This window comes from Prenolepis imparis, unplaced genomic scaffold, assembly GCF_030444845.1.
Source record: "Prenolepis imparis isolate NDT839.2.m4 unplaced genomic scaffold, iyPreImpa1.0 SCAF_2, whole genome shotgun sequence".
Lineage (NCBI taxonomy): Eukaryota > Metazoa > Arthropoda > Insecta > Hymenoptera > Formicidae > Prenolepis > Prenolepis imparis.
Window position 1 is genome coordinate 6,985,346 of NW_028141160.1, and position 27,103 is coordinate 7,012,448.

The following is a 27,103-nucleotide window of genomic DNA, read 5'->3' on the forward strand; positions in this document are numbered from 1 at the left end:
CGACGGGGGGCTGAACGCGGGCGGAATTCCTGATTATTTTACAGCGATGCGCCGCTGCTCTGCCGGCTCGGTTTATTATTTCAGAATTTGCAGATATATACGCTCTTTGTCGGCCATTACGAACGGGGACTCCCGTGTCCCGACGATACCGATATATATACACACTGCATCGGCACGTGTGTGTCTTCTGGGGGATGAGTAATAAAAATGAAAAATCACGCGCGCGTGTCGCGCATAAATGATCGACGCGCGAGAGTAATGTAATTATGATAAAAATTATTTTCGCGATGAGAGTTCATCCCTGGGACGAGAGGCTGATTTAAATGCACGCGCGGCCAGAGAATCCCCGAACGTGTATAAACAGCGTTAGGCCACTTTAAAATTCAAATGGCCGATCGATGGATGCCGCCGCAGTTCGGGGACCTTCTCTCCGAAAATAGCGTTTCGGAAAAAAAATGAGTTTCTCAATTTTGACGGTGTCGATCCGATCGCCCGCTCCGTTACGAGGTGGGTCAATTTACGCGATAGCGTTTCCCCGACGCCTATCAACAACCGGGAGAGAGGAATACTTTAAACTTAAGTCTGAAACATCGCTCTCGAGGGGTTTGCGTACCTCGGATGGGAGAGTTTTAAGAGAGCTCGCGATAAAATCTGTCCGAGTCATTTCGCCGTGGTTTATGACTCGGCGAACATCTTTTTAAATCTGCCGATATAAGGTGGGGAAGGGACGATGTTGAAAGAATAATCGAAAGTGAGATACGTTTGACCCTAATCAATTTACATAATTTCTCTCTGGAATAATCTGTCTTATCAAACTCGACATTTAACAAGCAGCTGCGCGAGCCTAAAAAAAACTATACTAGAATTATAAAATGACAGCGATAGTTTCTTCGACACTTATCGATAATGTCGAGATTTGTGAAACAGACTTTATATAAACCTGGCGAGATACGTAATAATCAAATTTTACATGGTGTTTTAATAAAATTTAAATAAAATTACATTTAAATGAAATATCTAATGAAAGGATATTTAAATAAAAGGGGGGGAAAAAAAAACATTGCAGTTTGCATATGATTGAGCTAATAAACTGCTGCGAACGCGGCAAAGTCGATAAAGCCAGAAAACGGTTTGTGGCACTTTAGCCGTCATCGTCACGAGACAATCGCGTCATTGTGCAACAACTTTAGACAGGTCGACGGGAGCTTTTTTTGTTCGCGGAACGCACGATTGTTCGCGCGAGGCGGCGACGTCGTAAAATAGGGTCGCGCGACATTTTGAGGGACAGTTTGGGATACTATCGCGAAAAACGTCAGTGAGGAGATGCTTTTGCATAATTTCTGCCGTATTGACCCTTTTTTTATTTACGTTTTTACGCACAGCAGTACAAATTTTTATTAATACGTAAGTCCCGCGCGGTTCCAAATCTCGCTCCTATTAAATTTATCAGCTCATGGCAATACTATTTTTCTCAGACGATACAATTATTAATATATATGTATATGTGTGTGCACGTGTCAATTTTTTCTTCATTACTTTGTACGGGGAAAATGGACGAATTCGCAGTTTTTTACCGCGAAACGATACCTGCGACATTCTATATATATATATATATATATATATTGTGTCGACAGGAATCGAATGTCGGAGACCAAGTCGCCCGGTTATCCGTAGGTAGTATATTCCGCACGTACGAAACGTCATGTGCTGTCAAGGCGGCTGACACGTCGTATACCCTCCCCCGGGAGCTATTATTTAGCCAACATCGGTGCACAGAGCGGCGAGAAACGCCGAGGGTAGATAGACTCCTCTCCCTCCCTCCCTCCCTCCCTCTTTGGGGGTGTGTTTCGGAGCCTGGTAGACGTCACGCGCTGCTAGTCGAGTCAGTTAGACGTGGGGAGGGACGCCCCGGAGCGCGATTCTCGTAAATATATGCGCGGTGTGTGTGATTGACGCTTACATGAACGACAGAAACCCCGTCGCCCCTTGACTCCTACGACTCTCGCCCGGAGTCCCGAATAATCCCCGTCTGCCACCGTTTCACTCCCCGCAGGTGGACATGGAAAAAAAATGCGCATTCCTGGATCTTTGCGCGAAGTTCCGGAAAAATCCGACGGCAAAAGCCAACTGAATCGACGCGAGATATGTTGGCTTTATATTTATTCTGATTATTTTTTTCATTTCTGTATATTAAAGAGAAGGGTCAATAAGAGAATTCTTTTGGTAGTCCCCCTCCAGGAATTTTTCAAAAAACAATTTTTTTTGCATTGTATAATCATCAGGAATGTCAAAAATAATCATAAAAAAAATTAAGAAAAAAAAAAACTTGATGCATAAGGCCAAAATTAATTATTAGCCTAGGTATATATCTATTTTTCTCATGACTAATAAGTGAATTAATAAAATATTTTCGCTCATTATACTGTTCTATATCATATATAGATATTAGATACTAATAATTAATTTTAGCCTTATGACTCGAGCTTTTTTTTACCTAATGATTGATTATTTTTGACATTTTTAATAATCCATACAATACAAAGAAATTGTTTTTTTGAAAATTCTATGGGAGCCAAATACATTCTTATTGACCCTCTTTCTTTTTTTTTTTTTTTTTTTTTTTTTTGAGTTTTATATTATATATAGGTACTAGACACTAATAATTAATTTTAGCCTTATGGCTCGAGCTTTTTTTTACCTAATGATTACTTTTGACATTTTTAATAATCACAATACAAAGAAATTGTTTTTTGAAAATTCTATGGGGACCAAATCCATTCTTATTGACCCTCTTCCTTCTTTTCCGAGTTTTTTTAAGTTTCTTCTTGATGGTACGAAGGAAGACGTAAACGATTTAGGTTTAATTTGCGGGTGATCGTCGGTCGTGGAACAGTTCGAAGATTGAAAGGGACTTTGCGATTACACAATGGCCATATATGACAATGTACACGCACACGGTGGGGCGTGAATCGGTGACAGGGGGGTGTGTCCCTTCTTCTCGAGTTTAGGGTCGGGTAAGCCACGTGGTGACGTAAAGTACGTTTCATGTGAGAACGAGAGGGACCGAGGAGGAGAAAATAAATAGTTCGTAGAGAAAGAGAAAGGGAGTATCTCTCTCTCTTTCTCTTCGTGTTAACTGGTGCTAAGTGAATCTGCGGCCGTGCTTTGGGGTAGCGGCTTGGTGTAGAGGGTTAGTATCGCTCCTGGAACGTCATTGAATTGCCCGTAGGACCACTTTTCCGTACGATGATCCGCGCGACAACTGGTTATAATTTAATAATCACATGAATATCGTCGTATTGTGCGCACTGCCTTTTCATTCGCTAATATACGGCTGCGCGACACGGGATTTATTTATAATTCGGTCAAGCGGTTAAAGCCTTGAATACGAGATGAGATTGTCGGTTGGAGGAGTTTTACATCTCAGTGCAAAAGAAGAAGAAAAAAAGATTAAAAGTTACATCCATCAAGTTCTTGATGAAGTAACCAAAGTTTAAATTTACTAATTGCTTTCCGGTTTATTAATTAGCGGAAGCAAAAGAGGAAGAGAGAGACAGAGAGAGAGAGAGAAAGAGAAAGAGAGATCTTTCATCTCTGTGCAAAGTCGCCCGAGCGAATTAATTTCGCCGATCTTGCTTCTAGAGTTCGCGTCGCGTTATCTGCCAGTATCATATACATATAGAGAGCAAATACGTCGCGCGGAACAAGTCCGTTAATTCGCGGCGACCCTCTTGCGACGACGACGGGGGTCCGGACTTAATCCACCCTTGCCGCGGCGCCGCCGCCGATATCGGCGCCGGGCGATAAAATCTCGATACTCGCACACGCGGCGCGTACATGATAAATCGGATTAGCCGTATGCGTATAGGGACGAGCGGAGCATATGCTAGGAGAACTGAGCGTGGCATATTGTGTCTGATCGGCGAGAGACGGAGACGGAGAAACCGAGCGGACCGAGCGAGACCACCCTCGCGAGGACGATCCACCGTGTTGGGGGGCTGGGGGGAGGGGAATAAAGGAAGGGGGGTTGGTCGCGCGCGCGTCCCGGTGCCCCCTAATGCCTCGTCTCTGTGGGATAGTTAGAACATCATCTCCGAGAGAGACAGAGAGGGAGGGATTTTCGAACGCGGAAGAAGGGAGGGATGCAACTATCGACCCTCGACGCCGAACGATCTGGCGATCAGGAATATTCATGACATATCCGTGACGAAATTTTATTTTCCCGCCGATGGATCGCGCGCGTCGGGGATGTATAGTGTAAATAATTTGATTATGTCGCGCGGCGTCGTTCAGCACGAGTGGCATAGCGAAACGTTTGCGAGGCAGACTACGGGGGATGATAATGATAATCCGTACAGTCAGATAAATTCAGGGATAAATTTAGAACGTATATTATATATTTCGTGTGTGTGTGTGTGTGTTTGTCATGGATTTAATACATCATTATTGCGTTTAAACAACTATTTTAAGCTTCGATTATTATTAGGCGTATAAACTTATTGAAAGAACAACTTAAATTGGGTTTATTTGTAACACACGACTGTGCACGTGTATGCAATAATTATGAATACAAATTACATTGTTAAATAATGCTTAATAATGATATATTAATTATAACAACAATGGCATATAGAAGGGCGAGCGCAGCTACGAGGTATTATACGACAAAATTATTTATTTTTACGTTCCTTTTTATCAACATTGAATTAACATATCCGAGTAATTTTTTAAAATGGTTTTCTCGTGCATTTGACTACGTTTTATTCGATGCTTTGTATCGAGTAGCTATTTCTGAATTTTGAGTAAAGTCAATTTTTTTTAGCGATTTTAATTATTCGTACCTTTTGATAAAATTATTATTTCTTTAAACTGAACGATTAATAATTTATCTTTGAACAGATTAAAAAATGACAACAATTGACTTAGTGATCCGATTATTTCGATTATTGACACCATTTTTTCTATGCTAAACATTTTTTGAGATATTCGATATATTAAAATATTATATATTTTATATAGCTCAGCATACTCGGGAGAAACTATTACCTACTCTTTCCTTACAAAATAAAATAAATTTTGAAATTAATCAATTTCAACCGCATCCGCCCCCTCTTAACGATATCAAACTGATAATTTTTATTGAATGGCACTCCTTTCAAAGTTATTTCTCAGAGTAAATCTCTCCTTTTTTGAAGTAGGATCGAGAGATAATCGTCTTCACATAATGTCTCTTACTCGTGAAAATCCCGACGTCCACGCATCATGTAAACGTGGATGGGTACACATACATATCGAGGAGGGTGGTGGATCGCGGTAAATCTTTCCGGATGGTTCGGTCGATATGGAGGCACTCGTTAGTACATTAGAACCCCCTTGGACGAGAAGGGAAGTAGCTCCAATCAGGAGCTACTAATAATTTTCCCCCTAACCGACCTATGTGTGCCGCGGCAATAATCATTTCCACCCTCCCCCCATCCCTCTTCTTCTTCTGCTGCTGCGCCGCCAGCGCCGCGAGAGCGACGTTCGTCCCCTCTGCCCACCCCTTCGCAAGGACTAATCGCTCGCCCCGCTAATGATTTATAAGCAACGCACGTGTGTACTCGTGTGCGTGCGCCGCGCACCGTCGGTGTGTAAACTAGAGAATCCTGTTGCGGACTCCCGCGGCGCTTATACGCCGTGAGAGATTGGAATGGGGCTTTCTGTACGAGACGGAGTCTCGCGGCGGCACATCGGCTTCCGGTCGAGTAGCGCGATTCCCCGAACTCCGTGAGAAATCTCCCCGCAACTCTCCTCCCACTAGAAACTGCTAACTTTCTTTATTTCTTTTCTTCAATAATTTCATTTGGATTATTTGGATTTTCTAATTTATTTCGATTATTATTGATGAAAGAATGTTTAAATAATAAAGGTATATGACAGCTGTTTTTATCTCGTATGAAAGACCGTCCACATCCGTCGAAATGCTCGTCTTGTGATTCCATCGACTGATGATGGGGAGAGTCATAACAAGGCTTACATAGGCTCAAGTCGAAAAGTGGATACAGTCTATTCGAGTCAGACGTAGCGCGGTCACGTTCCAGCCTCGTAAATCTCCCTAATTCGCTAGTTGAGAGTCCCGAGGCGTGCGGATATCATCGTTCGTCCTCACGAATAGTCGCGTATTTGATGAAGCTATATAGGTCATCATTCTGGTGGACCTTACTCGGACGACGCAGAAACCGGATTCGAGAAATCGCGAGGAAATATTAAATTGAAGTTTATAATTCGCGTCCCTTTATAGTCAAGAATTGACATTTCTTTCCTCCTCCTCCCCCCCCCCTCTCTCTCTCTAAAAAAATATTTATACAAATATATAATATCTTATGTACATATTATATATACACATAATATAGGATGTAATTGAAAAAACATATAGAGAACACCATCAAATTCTCTGGTCAATTTGGAGACGATTTTATTCTCAGAAAATGTCGAGGCACCAATAATTTTTCAAGTTTATAATTGATTGAAAAAGAAGGGCTTCTTGCAAACTAAACTTTATAGAGTTAAAATATTAATAAAACTATATTTTTTAATTAATTTCAGGTAGAGTTTATTTTAATATAATTTTAATTTAAGGCTTAGAAAGCTACATGATGGCAAAAAATGATGACCTCCCTCAACATTTTTGCTGAGGAAAAATCGTCTCCAAATTAACCAGAGAATTTAATGGTGTGCTCCATATATGCTTTTTTTTAGTTATACCCTGTATATCTACATATTAATTCATACATACATATATATTATATTGATACAGAAATGTCAGTTAATCAAATTACGTATAATAATAGGCGAATTAAAAAAAAAATTGCTACAATCGAAAAAACATCCCTTTCATGCTTTAATGCAGGATCTAGGTTTCGATTTGAAAGTTTCTTTAGAAACTATGTGTGGTACCTTATTAAACATACGCGAATATTCTTCGGACGTACATTGTTCCTCCCCGCTCGCTCCTCCGCTTCGTTTCTGTATCTTCTTCGGGGTAGAGCGGACAGGTAACCGCACAAAAATCTCGCATTCAACGAGGGCGGATAGCTTCTCATATTACGCCGAGCACCATAACGGAATTGCTTTATTAGACATCCTCCCTCTTGTAATCCCTCCCTCCCTCCCTCCCTCCCCCCGGCCGTCCTCCCTCCTCCCGTTCTGACACGGTTCGCTCGTTCATGTCTGGCTGCTGCTAACGAGACAGCTCGCAGAGCAGAGGAGAAGCAACCGGGCGACCAAACGTATTCACCCTAAGCCTACCTTCAACGACCAAACGAGACTACCTAAACGCGTCCACCGGATCTACTAAATCAAGATGTACATTGGTCACGGTATACATGGCGGTCGGTTCTGTTAACTGTGCTTATGAAACATTGATTTCACGCGGCCGGGACGTGACCGGCTGCGCTCTCACGACGTCGTATACGGGGTGCTCCGTTAAATCAAATTTCGCGAATTTTGCGCGCCTCGCAAGTAGTCGAATTCTAGCTAAAAATTGCGTTAAAGTCATTTATTGTGAAAGAATGGCGGCAGATTTTTAAAAATAATTGGGGTAATTTGGGTAAGATTGTGTGGAGAGAAATTAGGAAAAAAAATAATATGATTAAATTAAAATTAAAAACATGTATATAAGTCATACAAACTTGACTTTTTATTGATTTTATTTGACGTTTAAAGTACTTTAAGAAAGACATTTTGTTCGAAATATAAATTTTTGCGGATTTAAAAATTATAAAAAATTGTTCTGCCAAACACACCCAGTAGATCATTATATTTTAAAGTGGCAGCTCCCGTTCGTGTTTGTAAGAGGGCAGTCTATTTCAATACTCGCCAAACCAGTTGGCCGGCTCGAGTACCGGATCATCGTGTATGACGCGACTGGTTCTCAATACCAAATCCTGCGAAACAATCGATCAATTTTCTCTAAATCCGGGTCTCTAGCGCGTCTTGTATTTGGAGACAATTTTTCTCTGAAAAAGTTAAAAAAAATAAAAGAAAGAGAGCGTTCTCCGCGAATAAAATCTCGTAAGATCTTGGTGCGCGGCGCTAAAAAATATTTCTTCCGCGTTGAATATCCACGAGAGAGATAGATAGACATGTTACATTCCGGCTGGAATTTCCGGGTCATCGATACGTTGGATGGACGTTACGGGGCCATAGAGGGATAGCCCTGCAGGACACGCAAGAGCGGCGGGTTATCACGCGTACCACGGATCATTACCCTGACGGGGTTGCAGAACCTCCGCGTCGTCCTGGCTGCAGCTAAGATTAATCGCTTCGGCTATGTCGCGACGATATCGGTTGTATAACGTTGCCCGATGATAACTAGCGACTCTCGTTTCTAGCGAGATAAGACGTCACGGTGACACCATCGTGTCCGCGCGCGTTTTCAGATATTTCACGTAGCTGTTAATGATCGTCTCTGTTAATTATTATAGTCATCAATCTGATCAATTTTGGGTTAAAATCTACATTTCGGCAAACTTATATTTATTTAGATCTAGATTTTTTTTAATCGAACAAAAATTTGAAACATTGCATCATCTGTCATTCGAGGGAAAAGAAGAAGCAACGAATTTTCTTCGATCAGAATCTCGCGGACCGAACTGTTTTTCGACATTCCCAACTTACCTCCTGGCCGCGGGGTAGCCACCCCAGTGGTAACGGAACGTCGGGGTATGGAGAGAGAAAGAGAGAGAGAGTGGGGGAGGGTGCACGACCCACACAATGAGCGACATTCGCCCCAGGGCCGTACCGATATACACGTTCACCAACAATGTGGCCGGGCACCGGCTCCATCCACGCTATGCTAATATCAAGGACCCGTGTGCGCACACAATGCCGGCTCGTGTAATATTTGGCGATGTCAATAACCCAAAATAAATACCCTTTTGTATCGTACTTTGGGTGCTCCCGGCGCTCTGCGGCCGCCGCTCTCCACCTGAAACCGTGCGCGCTCCGCTCCGCTTCGCTTCCTGGCCAGACACGCGTGTCACTCGCGCGAGTCCGTCGAAGAAAGACTCGAGGAGATTAGCCGTTTTCGTCGACTCAGTCTCGAGAAGGAAAGAGAGAGCGCCTATCTACTATTAATTAATACAAGTGAAGATCAATGTCTACATCGCAGAGATAATATTTCGAATTAAAAATTGTGCGTTGAGAGAGAGAGAGATTTTTTTTTTTCTAGAAAAGAATTTATTATATATTTATTTATTTTATTTTATATAATTTTTTATGTAATTTATTATATATAATTATTATATATATATTATATAATATATATTTTTTATATTATCTGCTATATATTATGTATATAAGTATTAGTAATTTTTATATATTTTATTATAGGGCGTAATTGAAGAAAACATATATGGAGCACACTATTAAATTCTCTGGCCAATTTGGAGACGATTTTTCCTCAGTGGAAATGTCAAGACACTAATAATTTTCAAGTTATATAAATTGAAAAAGAGGGGCTTCTTGCAAACTAAAATTTTGTAGAGTTAAAATGTTAACAAAACTACATTTTTCAGTTAATTTCAGATAGAGTTTATTTCAATAGAACTTTAATTTAAGACTTAGAAAGATACATATAATGGCAAAAATTGGGAACATGGAAAAATGATGATCTTCCTCGACACTTTCGTTGAGAAGAAATCGTCTCCAAATTGGCCAGAGAATCTAACGGTGTGTTCCATATATGTTTTTACATCCTGTATCCTAATTAAGCTTCTTGTGATGAGAGTCGTGCATCGCGTTTATTGTGAACGCTGTTTCCGCTAACAATAAGCAAGGGTCATCGTTATCATGAACTCTTTCGTTGTCCGTGAATCGTGTTATCGCACGTACGTTAGTCGTAGAAAGCGGAAGAAGAAAGGCTCTCCCGCCCACGAGACGAAATCCGCAATAAAGCACACCTGGGTCCCGCGGGTGGCGGGTAGTATCCTTCTTCGGTGCCGGGGGGTCGACCTTTTCCTGGTAGACGCGTGTCCACGCATCGTCACACCTGCTTACGCAAAGCCTCGTCGCGAGTAGGTATGCTGTATCCTCCCGAGTCTCTCGGCATCTTGACTCGCCGCCCTTCGCTTCTCTCATCTCTCAGACGCGTTTCTTCGCGTCCGCCGTCTATGTGTACCTCGTCACGGACTGAATCTCCCGAAGAACGCTCTCTGCGAGAGAGAGGAGAGACCACAGAGGTGTGAGGGCACGCTGAGAACGCGACTTAAACGGATACGCTGGATATATGTCGCGAGCAGGAATTGGGATTTTTATATTTCCTCTTCGTCTACCGATTCTGTTTCTTTTTTTTTCCTTAGTTCTGCGCCGAAGTAACTCAGCCACATCAGCGAGCTAGAGTATCGTTCCTTATAGCGAATAAGAAAATTAAAAGAATAGATTACTCTACACCAAACTCCTCTAAATCGACCTTAATCGTTTTTCTAATTGCACGCCAAATTCCTAAGAGGATCTCGTCTTACGCGGGAAAGATTCCGAGTACGAAGACCTTACCTCCGCGTGGCATGCGTTAATTTCGCCCTCCTTCCGCCATGAGAGATTCTGCGGACCGGAGAGAGCGGATGAGACGAGGGATATATATTGGCTCGCGGCGGGGGTGATTCGTACCGCCCTTTTCTACCGGCTACCGGACCCCCGAATTTCGGTCCCACGCACCTGGGTACCCCGGGCAGGAACCCGCGACGGGGGGAACTTTTGTCATGGTAATATCCCGCCGCTACCCTTCCGCGCCGCTCCACCCCGCGCCACCGAGGTCACCTCTCGAACCACCGCGCCGACCCTCCCTTACCCTCCCCCGACCTTATATTCCCCGTTGTGCTCAACGACCAGGTGTTCACGGTCCTTGTGCCTGGAGGAGTTCCTCGAGACCCTCCTGTCATCCGATCAGGGAAGGAGGGAGTTTTCTCCTGACCCGCACGACTCCGACGGCGAAACGGAAACCTCAGGACAAGGAGGGAGAGGAAGCAGCGCGGAAGAGTTGGCTCGCGCCTATATAGATGACGCATTACCCTCGAGAGCTTGCTCATATGCTTATGACGCACTCTCGTCCTGCTTCTTATTATCTTTGAATATTTAACGCAAAAATCGCATTACTCTCATGTTTTAAATGCACTACTAATTATTGTGTGCTTTCTTATATATTTTTATTCATTTTTGTTTATACTTACTTTATAATTATTTTATTTATTTAATTATTTTAATTATGTTTTTTTATTTTATATATGAGAAAACAAGACATCTGTCTTCTTTATCAGTTTGAAAAGTATCACAACAATAAACGATTCAGTAGTATAAAAATTTTGTGATTTTTTGTTAGCTACTTGAAGAGACCGAGGTAAATATTATATTTCGATGAGATCTACATAAAAATGCAAAAAAAGAAACTTTATTAAAAAAAATAAATAAAATAGAGAAGGAAATATAACTTTTCTAAATTGAAATATAACAATACACTGAGAGAATTTTCTCTTAAAATTTACCCTGAAAATAATGGCGATCGTGGGACAATATGGTATGGAAAGAATTTTATAAGAATTTCTCTGATTAATATTTATCACAATAAAAATAATATCTATCACAATAAAATATATAAAATATGTTTGATTAATTTCACTAAACTGCATAGTAAAATTAATCAAACATATTTTATATTTTATTCTGATAGATATTATTATTTTTATTGTGATAAATATTAATCAGAGAAATTCTCATAAAATTCTTTCCATACCATATTGTCTCATGATTACCGCATGATTTCAGGATAAATTCTAAGAGAAAATTCTCTCTGTGTGTATAATTATAAATATAAATAAAAAATAAAATATAACAATCTTGGCTTTTTTCACAAGCCATAAGCAAAATTCTTAATCAATCACACATTTTATGGGGGGAAGAAAAAAGAATTAAATCAAAGCTCTCTAGTTTTCACGCCGAGATCGATGTTACAAGAAATACAAACCGTCCGTCGTCATTATCGCTGCGATATCGTCGAATTCCGGGATCACACGAGGTCGTGTCGTATATCGACGTATGCAACGTCGACGCGTTATCTCATCTCGCGAGAAACGCGCAACCTGTTGAGGGGTCGAAGAGAGGAGAGGAGGGGGAGGAGGAGGAGAGACTCCGCACATATTCCTCGTCGAGGAAGGGTGACAAGCGTCGCGCTGTGTGTGAAAAGCGTTCTGGTGTAACGTACAGCTTCCCGAGCGCGCGTACGATCTGTCGATATACCTTTTCAACTCTTCGATTGGTAAGCACCGCGATGCCGCGCGATGCGCGACTCCTCTTCCGCTATATCTGGCCGCGTGTCGTCTCCGCCACGTGTCAAGGCGCGCCGATATCTCGGCACCATCGCTCTCCCGTCGTCGTCTTTCCTATCTACAAACGACGCCATTTTCGCTACTGTAGCCGTTGACGCATGAATAATTTATATACAGATCGGCCATCGACGAGATCTGCATGAAAATGCAAAAGAAACTTTATTTTTAAAAACTAAGAGAGAGAGGATTTTTTAATAAAATATAACCATATAATCATAATATATTAAATAAAGAATGAAGTATATATAACAATCTGTTTCTTGGCTTTTTTCAAGCTGCAAGTATAATTTTTAATCGATTGTAGTCATTTATACATGAATAATTTATATAGAAATTGGTTATCAGTAAATATTTTGACGAGATCTACCCGAAAATGCAAAAGATACTATTATTTTTAAAGATGAAAGAAAGAGAGAGAGAGAAATGTATATTTTTTTATAAAATATAACAATATAATTATAATATAAATATAATATTATAATATAAATATAAATAAAATAATCAGTTTATTTGGTTTTTTTTTAGCTTTTTTACGAGCTGCAAGCATATAATTCTTAATCGATCGTCTTAAAGGCAGTGATTTGTCCGTCGACTCACTGAATCACGACAGTTTGATTAAATTGAAAGCGGACAACCCTTTCGACCCTTCGACGTTTTACTTTACCCCACGGATTCTTCCTCTTCCACTTCCGTCTCGTATTTGAATTCTTATCGCGCAGTCTGGGGAGCGCGATCTCCGCTTGTTACACAATTACACACCTTTTTTGCCAGAAAGAATCAGACGTAACACGACGCGATGGGACAAAGATTCGGGGTGGCAGCGATTCCCTTCATCGTCTGCGTCCAATTTGTTGGAATAATAGCTTTTACTAAAGGAAAATTGGAGGAAGATTGTGGATGAAGTACTGCAAAATTTGCAACTCTTGATGCTATTTATTTCGAGAAAAATTGTCCCGAGAGGAAATTGTCTTTTTAACGAATTTGCACAAGTTTGATAAAAATTCACTGTTATTATAATATATAATATTTAATATATTATAATATATAGTATATGTATAATATACCGGATTAATGGGAGATTCCTGAGATTATTTGGAGACGATTTTTTCTCAGCAAAAATTGCATATTCCTAATTTTTGTCATGTGTTTTTGTAATTAACAATAAGTAAGCCTTAAATTAAAATTCTATTAAAGTAAACTTTATCTAGAAATTAACTAAGAAATGCAGTTTTGTTAATATTTTATATATAATATTTTATATTATTATATATTATTTATTTCCACATTGTTTTAATCTGATTTACATTCGTTTTGTTATTTGTATGTGTTTGCAGTAATATCTTGAAAAGGGCCCGTACCCAAGGGCCGAAACGTCGTTTTATCAAACTTTTTGTACTGGCCAGTCAGGTCGAATTAGTAATAAACATTTATAATATAATATTTTATTTCCACAAGGCTTAGTTTGCGAAAAAACCTTTATTTTCAATCGCTCATAACTCGAAAATTATTGGTGTCTCGACATTTTCGCTGAGGAAAAATCGTCTCCAAATAACCTCAGGAATTTCCCATTAACGGATGGTACAGTAAATCTGGGACACCCAGTATAATATATGTAATATTTATATACAAAAAAAAATATATATATATATTATATATTATATAAATTGCATACATTTTTCTTTACTATCATTATAATATATAATATTTCATATATTATATTTTATATATTTCATATATATGTACAGTTGGAAAATTTGTGTTTTCTTGTTAAAAACGGTCCTCGTTAAAATTTTTGTGTTAAATATTTAACACATTCATGTGTTAAATTAACATATTGCTGTTGTGTTAATTGAACTCAAATGTTAAATTATTAAAATAACTGAAAAAAAGTATAAAAATAACACAATGTGTATTTACTTTTAATTTTACACAATAAATATGTTCGATATTATTAGTGACAAGATTTATCTGTTAAAATTTACAGAAAAAAAATGTTAATTTTACTTTATAATATAAGTGGGGATGATAAAATGTAAAATTAACAATTTTTTTAGTTAATTTTTACATTAAAACTATGTTAATTTAACACAAAATTTATTTTAAGTTTATCTTGAAGTTTGCATTTATTTTATGTTAAAATATTAACACAATATTCGTGTCATCATTTAACATATCCGTATTATGTTAAATTAACACAAAAATTTCGGTGGACATGTGATATTTGTTAAATTTAACACAAATTTTTCAACTGTGTGCATATAATCTATATTATAATATTGTATATAATATTTATATATATATATAACAATATAAATATAAATATTATATATTATATAAATAATAATATTATATATAGAAATTCTAAGGACATGGAATGAGCGAGATTGCCGGTAGCCGGCGGCTCTCGGCCATCTATGACGCGGAACATCGATCTTCGCATTTATACACCCGGTAGCATCTGGGGAACGGGCAGTCTTTAGGTGGAGTTAGCTGCAGGGCAGAGAGAAGGCAGGCGTCGCGGTAGCGGAGTTGGCTCCTACTGGCTCCTAATTGGGAGACCGGCAACTAACTCTCTTAATTACCGCCTCCATTTCCTCGCCTCTCCTCCGTCGGCCTCCGTTTCCCGCGGCAGCTCCTCGTCCGCCTATATCTCCACCTCTTCCGACCCGCCGTCGCCGTCGCCGTCGCCGTCGTCGTCCTCGTCCTCGTCCTCGTCATCATTTCTGCCCTCCTTTCGTCCTTCGCGCGTTCCCTCTTTCGTTTCGTTTCGTTTCTCGCCCTCTTTTCAGATTCAGGCCTTGAAAGCCCTGAGAAAAGTTCCGTCGACTTAATTACACGGAATAATCCTCGGGGGTGCGAAGCCCTGCCTGTTTTGCGCTCCTCGCCTGAGCCCGAGCGTCTGCTCGCGCATTAAGAAATTTTCCGAAGCGTCCGGGCAAAGCTTCTTTTTTTTCTCGACTAATTCCGCCGCCTTTCCAACGTATCGTATCCCTGTTTCGGCAAAAATTATTTATCGGTCTCTCTCTCTCTCTCTCTCTCTCTCTCTCTCTCTCTCTCTCTCTCTCTCTCCTCGCAGAAGAGGTTGCGCGCGGATTCTTATCCGCGATTCTCGCCATTATATTATTATATCTCTCAAAAAGATAGACGCGTAACGATAGAAACGTGGGAACGAGATGTGTGTTTTTTCGATGAAGCACGAGGAAGTTTTGTCTTTTTTTTCTCTCTCCTTTTTCTTTCTTTTTCACCCGTGAGCGCGTTCTCGCATGCATCTGGATCACACGAGACGTGTGAATTCACACTGTCACGGGAGAAGAGCCTCTCGTTATCCGTCATTGTTGTAGAAAGAGCGGGAATGAGGAGGTGCGCGCGCGCGAAACGAAACGGGAGCGTTGGCGTTGATGCCGTTTTACGAGCATTCTGGAAATCTCCAGGTGCCCGTCGACGTCTTCATCGGCATTTCTAACAGCGGGGCGCCCGACTGATTTTGCTCTTTGATTCTCCCGGATCTCCCGTAGGATCTAAATCTCGTACGTCTAAATTTCTATCGTCAAGGAGAGATGCGCGAAGATTGTGCGATAATAATTTTTATCTTCTATATATATTGTATATTCAGGATAGAAACTTCGCTCAAGTAAGAGTGTAGAGATCTGACTCTCTCGAAATCTAGGATATATAATGTAATACTGTTTTTTAAATAATAAATCGAAAAGACTCTAATATATGTATACAAGGGCTAGTGAGAGCCAGATATTAGGTTTGTGCAATAAAATTATTTTTAAATTCCTCTACACTTATTTAGGACCGAAACGGTTCATTTAAAAGTAATTTTGTCGCACCTAATATCTGTGCCTGGCTTTTACTAGCCCATATTTTTTATTTATATACATATAAACAAAAAAATTAATAATAGAGCGGGTTAAACCGAATAGAAAGTCCTCTACCGTTTTGTAATCTTCGCAATAATTAATGAGAAATTAATTAAAAAAGATCGGTCAATGCGCAGAACGAGAAGAGACATCTCAATGTCACACAGTTGCTAGATGTAATACATAATTAAACTTGATTATTATTAATCCCAAAGTAAAATCCTAGTAATATTGGACTATCTCTTGTGCTCGCAATTGGCCGACCTTTTTAAATTAATTTTTCATTAATTATTGCAGATATTGCAAAACGATAGAAAACTTTTCTACTTGGTTTAACCCGCTCTACCTGCATACGATGAGTTGAGCGATTATTATGGATACTCTGTATATATGTAATACTATATACGTATATATTTCTGCATGTAGGTAAAATACGGACTATCTTTGGCGCAGTACTCTCTTGAGTTTGGGTCGATACGCGAATAGAAGAATCTCTTCTATCCTCTCTAGAATTTCTCTCCTATTTTATCTTGCGCTCTCTCTCTCTTTCTCTCTTCTCAATCTTTCCGTCTTTCTTTCTGTATCCCTCTTCTCCCAACTCCCGCCAGGAGTCGACAATAGACTGCAGTAGTTCTCATTTGATTAATAACCCGTCCACAATGAGCACTCTCAGTGGCTCTCAGTTGATTAACGATCGCCGGAGAGCGTCACAATGCCGATAACCGTTCCGCGATCTATAGCGAATGGTGGACAACCTCGTGATCTAGTCAGCTCTGGGGTATTCTGATGCGTCCAAGTCCAAAGACCATGCAAGAATTCGTATACCTTTCGGTCGCAATTTGTAAACTTGTAGTTTAAATTGTATACATGTGTATAACGTATAGATCACACAAATCTCGATAAAAGTGATGGCAAATACTGAGTTGAAAAACATAGAACTGAATTTTAATATACCCACATAATTCATATAAAAGAAAAAGTGTTTAAATGGCGAGGATAATGAAAAGAAGTTTAGCGTCCATTTTTCCCATAGTAGCGAGATTCGGATATATCTCACGAATGATGAGGTCAGACACGACCTGTACAGACCTTGCAAGAGTCGCGTTAGCTTTTATACGTCCATTATTAGGGGCGTCAGCAGTAAGATCATCTCTCTGGGCCGTAAACGTGTTAGCGAAGAATGCCACTTTCGTTTAAGCGGGCTACATAACAAAACCGTGGCAGATGGATAGCAATGGTGCGTGTGCCGGGGCTCGGATTTTAGGCAAACGAGGCAGTTACAGGCGTTTGCATAATTTAATATGCTGCAAACGAGTTCTCGCTACCTGTGTTTATGCAGCAATAAAATCTGAAAGGATCAGGTGCTTTGTCCTGGGCCGCGCAGCGTTTTGTGCTTGACGTCGTTGACCCTGTCTTCCTCGCCATTACCAGCCGCGGGCGAAGCGCGCGCAACAAAGAGATCAGCTGTCAGATAAACAGCCGAGAGAAAATTTGTGTTGCCAATAAAGGCGGTGACGCGCATGCCTCGTTCCTTGCAAAGTAAGAACGAGAGAGAGAGGAAGAATGACAGATGAACGAGCATAAGACAAGAAGAGAATCGGACGCGAGAGATAATCTTGCGCGGTATCGTCTTTTAAAGAGAGTCACGCTCTCTAATTTGAGATTTGGGGGAAAATCATTGTGTATATCATAATCGGACGTGTATATTTATTTGGTGTTTTCTTGTCGGAGTTTATGGGTCCTTAACGAAAATATTTGTGTCAACCTCTCTCTCCGGGAATTTTCTTGTACTCTCGTGGAGTATCGCCTTCGTACATAGAGAGACGAATCTTCCTCCCCTCCACTCCTCACCGCAACCTAAGATAGCCGTGCGTATCCTATGTCGTGGGAACCTTTTTGCCAACTGGAGCACGGACTGGGCCTACCGAGGGCTTGTCGGAATCCGAGCAGGTAGCCTCGCACGCGCAGGGTCGTCTTAGGCTTGTGAGAAAAATCGTTTGGGTCGGTACATTTGCGATGGCGTCCCGCCCGTTCTTGGATTCGCATCGAGAATACGAAACACGTTGTTGCCTTTCTCGATATTCCTCGTATTTTCTGACGATCAAAATATTTGACGTAATTTTGTGACTAATCGACGATTTTTTTTATACTCTAATTTTATTTCGTATTAATTATATTTAAAGCTTTTACTTTTATTTTATTTTTATACACACTTGTAACACCCCTTTTTATTTCTTTTATTATATAATAATTATATTATATAATTATATTGTATAATAATTATTATATATTATATAATAATATATTATATAAATTATATTGTAATTTATATGAAATTGTTTCTATAAGATAATAGAAGTGGCTTTTTTTTAAATAAGAGAAAAAGCATATATAGGTGAGAAAAAATATAATTTCTTTTAAATAACGCATTTTTTTTGCTTTCACGATCTTATAGAATATCATCCTCTTAATAAAGCCCGGCCGCGAAATAAGCAAAATAAACGGATACATCCCGCGTAAGTCGCGGATGCATCAGGGGGATGATGTATTCGCGGAGTCTCGCGGAACGCGAGCGAGCGCGACAAGCATTTAACGGGCGCGATTTCTCATTAAAATGCCACGGTAGAGGAAAAAAGGACAATAAGAATCGCGAGTATCGGTACCCGCGAATATGGCGTGAACGCGATCATATAATCCCTCGATCGGGTGCGACACGCTGTTTTGCCGGCGCGCCACCGAATGAATCTGCCGAGGGAATATTGCCGGCAATTTTCGCTCGCGCGGGCTAGACAATAAATTGGTTTCGCGCTTCGGGACAATCGTTACGACAATTAGCAGCGCCGTCGCTAATTTCGACTAATTAACGCGAGTGGAGAAAAGTCCCCGAAACATTGGCATCGCGCGAATACATCGATGCGCCGCCACCGGGCTGACATTTTGCTCGTTAAAACGTCAACGTGGATGACTGGGTCCATTTAATGGGCTTCTAATTAATGGAAACGCGGTCGTTTGTTCCGAAAGACTTTTCGGCGCGTTTTCGACGCGAAGCTTGGATTTGGGGGGCGAAGGGGGCCTTTCCCCCCTCCTTATTTCCGTGATTTTATTTTTTCATCGTGTATATTTGTATTTATTGTTATATTGTATACGTCGTAAATGGCGAGAGAAATTTAGTTTGTAGGATTCCTGTGGAGGAAAATGCCTTATTCGATATATTCAGATAATAGAGGGAACGGGGGGCAGAATGACGCGTTGAAATATTCGATGGAAATTGAATATCGGGCCGACGAGGAATTATGCGATACACGGGGAATGACCGGGAGGAATCGGTTTTGCGTATACAATCACGTTAATAAATACCACTGAGGCCGAACCAGCGCTAATTAATGCAGATGCGCACATGATTATGTAGAATTTGCGTTATGTCACGCAATGACGGTAATACTAATGCGATTCGTCTCTATATATTTTGGCCGGATTCGGGCTGAAAGAAAACGGGCTAAAATATATGTATATATCGTGGCAATAAACTACGCTCGCGATTGATTACGTTGCGTTTTGTGGCTCTGTGTCTTTGTTAGAAAATTTAATCGCATAGTCGGAAATTATATGACTTATCCACACTTAATTCTGCAAAGTGACAATTATACGAGAATATTTCGCACGAAAAGCAGAAAAAGGAAATTTAAAGAAAATCGATATATATACATATATTAAATGTAATTATTGTATATATTAAATATGCATTAAATATATATTATATTATATATATGAAATATAATTATAAATATAATATTTTGTTATTACTAATTATTATTGTAGTATATATATAATTATAATTGTAATATATAATTCTAATTATATTATAAATATAATTATAATTTATAAATATTATATTTATATAATAATTATTATATAAAATTATAATTTGTAATATATATTATAGTAAATAATTAATATATGTATATCAAAGATAATTACGCATCTTTTTCGTGTGAGAGAGAAATATTTCCTGAAATTTACGATCATTTAGAAGCATTCGAGAGAAAGATTGCTCTCTAGGAGATTAAGTAAGAGAATCTTACGCATTGATATCGAGAATAAGGACGACGATCGGCGTATACATGGCAGCCGGAGGTCGGAAATCAGCGGCGACGTCGAGAATTTCCGGTGCGGGGACGAAAAGGAGGAGGAGGAAGAGAAATAGCAGACGAAGAAGAAGAGATGAGGAAAGGAATAGACGAAATGCAAATGTACCGCGAGGGTGGCGGCATCGGTTACCGCGGGTTGAGGAGAGAGAGGGAAGGGGGATGGGAAAGGGGGGAGGGATGCTTAAATTTCCGATATTTTAACCGCGCGGCTTACTCGCGCAACAAGTCCTTTCTCCTCGGTTACCTCTGAAAACGCGCGCGCCTAAGTAATTTCGGGTACGCCATCATCCGGCTCGCGACTTCCACATGCATCTTCCTCATCGCCATTTACGACTCTTCTCTTCTTTTTCTTCCGCCCTCACTTCCGCTTATTCGTTAACCATCTTCCGATTACACGCGCGACTGTATGCGTTTGTGGCATTTTTTCGCATCGAGGAAAGAGAAGGATTGGTTGAGAGACAAATTAATTTAAGAAATTAAATTAAATTAAAAATTATTGATTTAAAAAATTAACATTGATTGATTAATTGATTTTATTTACACGTTAGAATGGAATTTACATTTTATTTATGTTGATATTCTCTGAGAATATCCTGAATTTTCATTAAGTCGATGAAAATTATAGTAAATTGTATCTAACAAATATTTTTTTTTCTTTTTACAGGAGAAACGGCTAATCGGGGACCAAGTGCGGTAAGTCAATTCTTTTCCTTCCAATGCGATTTATTGATTATTCAAAGTTGTATGTCTCTTTTTATGAACTATGATAAGTTTCCTCTATTTGAGGATACTCAATATATCAGAGTCTTCAACTTTGTCTTTAATATCTTTTCTGAAAATCTCCAATAAACGTGCAAAATATATTTATTTAATTCCCCTCAAGAAGATTTGTTAATATTCTGCGGGCAAAAATATGTTTTTATATTTCTTGAGATTTTCATTTTACTAATAATTCAATCTAGTTTTTTAAAATTAAATTTCACGTTCGTGCGAAATATCAAGCTCGCTCTCTCGTAATTTGTTATAATCATCAAGGATTCGCGCTTCTCGAGAGAACTATTCCCGACACGAGAGGGAGGAGGAGGAGGAGGAGGCCGTACGGTTTGTGAGGCGTGAACTTCTCGACGGTGCATTCTACCGAGAGTGAGAATACCGTAGACTTCGTTTTTATTTATTTTTTTTTTTTTTCACCGAGCACCACCTCCCTTCCTTCTTCTCTCTCCGCGCGCCGTAAACTTGTGCACTTCGTCGGATGGATTCGTCGCGGCTGCATTAGCGAAATAACCTGTCGCGCCGGACACGTATTCACTTCGCGGTTCTCTCTCGAACGATCTTTTCTTCGTTTGGACGTGACTGGTCCTGGACTCGAGTTTCGACACGCGCCTTCCTCGCGGACAAATTTGGCGTTTTCTTCCTTTATTCTACAAAAGTAATTATATCCAGGTATATCGAAGTAGCGAAAAGCCACATTGAATAATTAAGTAATTAACATAAGTATATATTTCTCAGTTTTCCTATGAGTTAATTATTTTATGATTTAATAGCGCTTTTCGGGGGGAGAGATTTTATATATATAGTTTTTTCTTTTCATTTTTTAAAATGTTTCTCCTTTTTATTCTATCTCCACCATTTTCCATTTATCACTTTTCTGCCTTCTTTTTCCTTTCTCCTAATAATTTTTCGCATCTTCCATCTGCTTTTCTTTTCCTCCCAAGTTAAATCATCATCTATTCGTTCCTTTCTCTCCCTCTCTTCCTTCTCTCTTCCTCCGTGATTTTTACGATTTTAGAAGACAATTTTTGAACTAAGTAAGTGTGTCGAAAATCTCTTCATCTTTAGATGAAGTAAATTTCCATATTCCCTCATGTATCTTGCGTGCACCAACTTGGCAAGTTTCGTTACGCTCGACGTGACGCGAAGGGTTGCAAGGGTTGAATTTCCGCCCTTAATTCGTTCTCCAAAAATACATCCGTGTTACAAGCGTGTGTGTCTACGTGTGTAGGCGAAGCTATACTCTCTCGGTAGTGGCCCGCTCTTCTGATCCCGATCTCTAACCGAGAAGTTTCAAGTAGTTCGGCGGAACGCACAACGCAGGGAGATATGGCCTCTCGACCGATCGCAATTATCCTTAAATACCGCATCGCGCGCGGCTGCATCTGTTCCCCTTTCACGTCTTCGTGGTCGCGGGCGCGGAATCGGAGAATCCGATGGAGAAAGACGGCCATGCGGTCGAGAACTTTGCCGGGAATTCGTGAAACTGTCGCGCGGAATATAAATTTTCGTCGGTTAATCCGAGTCTCTCTCTCCTACGCAAATTGGAGAATTTCAGGAGAGATATGCGCAAAAATATCGTAAAAATGTGCGCTTCCCTTCTTATTCGAAATCTATCGATAAAGAGAATAACGGATTATATTAATCATATTGAAAATATAAATATATGAAAAATTATGTAATTATATTAAAAATAAAATTATAAAATCACATTAAAAAGTATTATATCGTCATATAAATTTTATTAATGTTATGATTTTTTTACTTAAATGATCTAATTATCAGAACTGTCAAAGATTTAACAATTTTCACCGAGGGTGATTATTGTCATACACAGAGAGAATTTTCTTTTAGAATTTACCCTGAAAATCATGGTAATCGTGGAACAATATGGTATGGGAAGAATTTTATGAGAATTTCTCTGATTAATATTTATCACAATAAAAATAATAATATCTAATATTACAATAAAATGTAAAAGGTTCGATTAATTTTACTATGCAGTTTAATAAAATTAATCGAACATGTTTTATATTTTATTGTGATAGATATTATTATTTTTATCGTGATAATTATTAATCAGAGAAATTCTCATAAAATTCTTTCCATGATTACCATGATTTTTAGGGTAAATTCTAAGAGAAAATTCTCTCAGTGTACTATTACATAATTGTATAAATAATCGATGACGGGAGTTGTATCGTTAACCGGCGATCGATTTCTCCTCTCATTGATCGATCTCGAGGGATCTTGGAGACGGGTTAGGTGGATTGGTAAAGTGATCGGGTATGCTGACCAAAATCTGCAACAGCAATAGCAAACGTTTACCGTTGCCAATCAAGCCTACATAATACCGCCTCGCCGATACGGCCAAACAGCCTATGGGGATTTCATGGTACGCGCGTGCGTGTGTTTATATGTATATGCGTGTATGTGTTTGCGATCAAATCCATACAAAGTGCTCGCCCATCGTCGTCTAGCGGTCGGCGCCGATACGTACATACGTACATACGTATACGTAGGTCCAATATTTTGCTAGGGCCACACGTTTGGCGTTCACTTGATATACCGCGGCGCAGATTGGATTTGAAGTTTATAGGGCGGAAATTCTTCGGGGACCTCGGCCTACCCCTGAGGCTGCGCAAACTTTGCGCGCGGGGGCGATTCGGGGGAGGTGGAAATGACCGGGCGAGGAAACCAAATTACGTCATAATCGTGTCGTTTGTTTTTAAAAAGATCATAAGTTAGATCCGTAAGAGAATCTGTCCAAATATGGACGATATACAGTTGCCTTCACAGTTGGAAAATTTGTGTTTTCTTATTAAAAATGGTCCCCGTTAAAATTTTCGCGTTAAATATTTAACACATTCATGTGTTAAAGTAACTGAAAAAAGTGTAAAAATAACACAATGTGTATTTATTTTTAATTTTACACAATAAATATATGTTCGGTATTATTAGTGACAAGATTTATCTGTTAAAATTTACAGAAAAAAATGTTAATTTTACTTTATAATATAAGTAGGGATGATAAAATGTAAAATTAACAATTTTTTTAGTAGTTATAAATTTAACATTAAAACTATGTTAATTTAACACAAAATTTATTTTAAGTTTACTTGAAGTTTGCATTTATTTTATGTTGAAATATTAACACAGTATTCGTGTCATCATTTAACATATCCGTATTATGTTAAATTAACACAAAAATTTCTGTGGACCGTTTGGGACATGTGATATTTGTTAAATTTAACACAAATTTTTCAACTGTTTTCATCTGGATTTTAAATATTTAAATATATTTTTAAATATATTTTAAGGCGCGAAAAAATCCTTTAGAACATTGAAAACTGATAAATAATATTGATCTATCATGCACGAGATGTTTCGGAGCATTTTTTATTTAAATATATATTTTTAAGATATGAAAAAATCATGTAGAGATTATTGAGAAAATTTCTGTCAAAATTTTTCTTGGATATGACATATGCGTATTATTTTGATATTGTTTCGTCATCGTGTTTAGCATCTTCGTCTAATTGATCGACATACTTTAACCAAGTGTCATCGTAATCTCTGCATATTAATAATATTTTTTCATGAGAGAGAGAGAAAGGAGAAGTCGGCGAGCAATCTTTTTAGTAGCGCGACGACATTAGGGGGCCCCGCTAATATTTCACCCAATTATTCGACGCTTAGGCCACATAGAAATTCCGTCTTCGGCACGTCAAGGACTCCGGACCGGGCGGTCCGGTAAGAAAAAGTAGAGAAGAGAAACACAAACGAAAAGAGAGAAAGGAGAGGAGCAGGCGATGAGAGACGACGTTCTCTCAGTGTTAAGGGAGGGGGGAGGAGGGGGCGAGACAGAATTAGAGATGCAGAGCCACGTTCGCGGTCATCGGGGGATATTAAGCCGAATCTCTTAGCTTGATGGATGAAACGGGAGTTACGTTAGTATCCAGTATCCGGCGGTGTCCGTGTCCGTGCATCATCAATAACTCTCCTGACTCTTTCACCTTGGCCGGGCCGCCTCTCCTCTCATCTCTCGCCTGGTCTCTCCTCTCACGTGACGTCGCTATTGCCTCCCCTATCTTTCGCCGATGGACCGTCATCGGATCTCGCGAAATTCGAGATTCATAACTTGCCGTCTCATCGTCTCTTCTATCGAACATGTGTTGTACAAACTATCCCGCACTGATCTCGTGTGAAATGGATTTCGGTAAAATCAGTTGGTTTTCTCATATGTTGCAGCTTATGACCTGCTAAACAAAACTGCTGGCCTGCTAAAAAAAACTGTTGACCTGCTAAACAAAAGTTACAGTCTAACAATTCGTAGAACCCGAGGTTTTTGTGTTTAACTACCTGCAAATTAGTATCTGTCTATTATTTAGCTTTGAGCCCCTTACATTTCCTGTTGACCATCTTAGCAGGTTGTAAGTTACAACCATATTCGTTTATGGTTACAACATGTGAGAAAACCAGCTGATTTTATCAAGATTTAATTTTATATAGGATTTAGTACTTCGGGGTTTTTTAACCTATGATGAAATTGAATCTCGATAAAATCAGCTGATTTTCTCATATGTTGTAGCTTATGTGACCTGCTAAACAAAACTGCTGACCTGCTAAAAAAAACTGTTGACCTGCTAAACAAAAGTTACAGTCAAACAATTCGTAGAACCCGAGTTTTTTGTGTTTAACTATCTGCAAATCTATGTCTATTATTTAGCTTTGAGCCTATTACATTTCTTGTTGGCCATCTTAGCAGGTTGTAAGTTACAACTATATTATTCGTTTATGGTTACAACATGTGAGAAAATCAGCTGATTTTATCAAGATTTAATTTTATATAGGATTTAGTACTTACGAGGTTTTTTAATCTATGATGAAATTGAATCTCGATAAAATCAGCTGATTTTCTCATATCTTGTTTATGATCTGCTGAACAAAAAATAGGCTCAAAATAATAGATAGTTACTGAGAGATTTACAGCCAGCCATTATTTAGTTCTGAGGCTATTACATCTTTTGTTCAGCAAGTAATAAGCTATAGCATATGAAAAAATCAGCTGATTCGACCGAAATCCATGTCACATAGGATTAATACTTTGTAATAAAAAAGTACAGATATCGCGGTAAAAAAAAAGTAAAAAATGGCGGAAACAGAGCAGCGGGAGAGAGGAGAACACGAGAGCGGCGCTATTTTCCGCGAATGATTTCGAGAACGGCGGGCCGTATGCGTATGCACATGGCACAGCGGTATAATTACGGATCGTATGTATCAGACACGCAATCAAGAATGAATTATCGCGGAACCACGCCTCCTGCCAGCGTTCAACCGGCGCACAACAATGCCGGCGCATCACGAGCAGCGGCCCGACTGTCGATGATGTGTGCTAATAGTCCCCCGTTGCTTTCGCTCACAGTATCCAGGTCCCGCGTGACACGCTTCTTCTTTTTGTCTCTTTCTCTTTCTCTCTCTCTCTCTGGTGGATTTGCACCTCCCGCACGTTGTTTTCGCGAAAATTGACGCGCGACTCGCGTAGGAAAACGCAACAATGGAGGCCGCGCGTGGACTGGGGGTTCGCGCTCTTTGTGAAAGTTTTAAGGTACTTAACAACAATGATAACAATAATGTAATAATTATTATAATCATATTGTTATTAGTTCTCTTGCATACTTAATGATCGACGATATCAATTCGTCGCTTGATTAAATTTACACACGGCACGACACGGCGATACACATTACGCATATAATGTGGTGCTTTTATTTAGCATTAGACCGTTTTAATATCCATAATTTAATTTATTAACGTCATCATGATTTAATAGAGCCACTTTATAATGTACTAAACGCCTTGAATTTTGCATGTCGAGTGCCCGTGCGAGTTTCACGCATGGCCGAAATATGTATGTACGGACGCCCAACAGGCGCAACAACTCGCGCAACACGCGAAA

The 27,103-nt window shown here is 39.4% G+C and overlaps 1 protein-coding gene across 1 annotated transcript in view; it reads left to right on the top strand.

The window, feature by feature from the left end:
• Positions 1 to 27,103, top strand: part of LOC145932903 (uncharacterized) — a 144,137-nt gene that overhangs the window by 58,151 nt on the left and 58,883 nt on the right. The window contains exon 5 of the mRNA XM_083032130.1: positions 21,038 to 21,066. Within this exon, the coding sequence (XP_082888256.1) occupies positions 21,038 to 21,066 (29 nt within the window). The remainder of the gene's footprint in view (positions 1 to 21,037; positions 21,067 to 27,103) is intronic.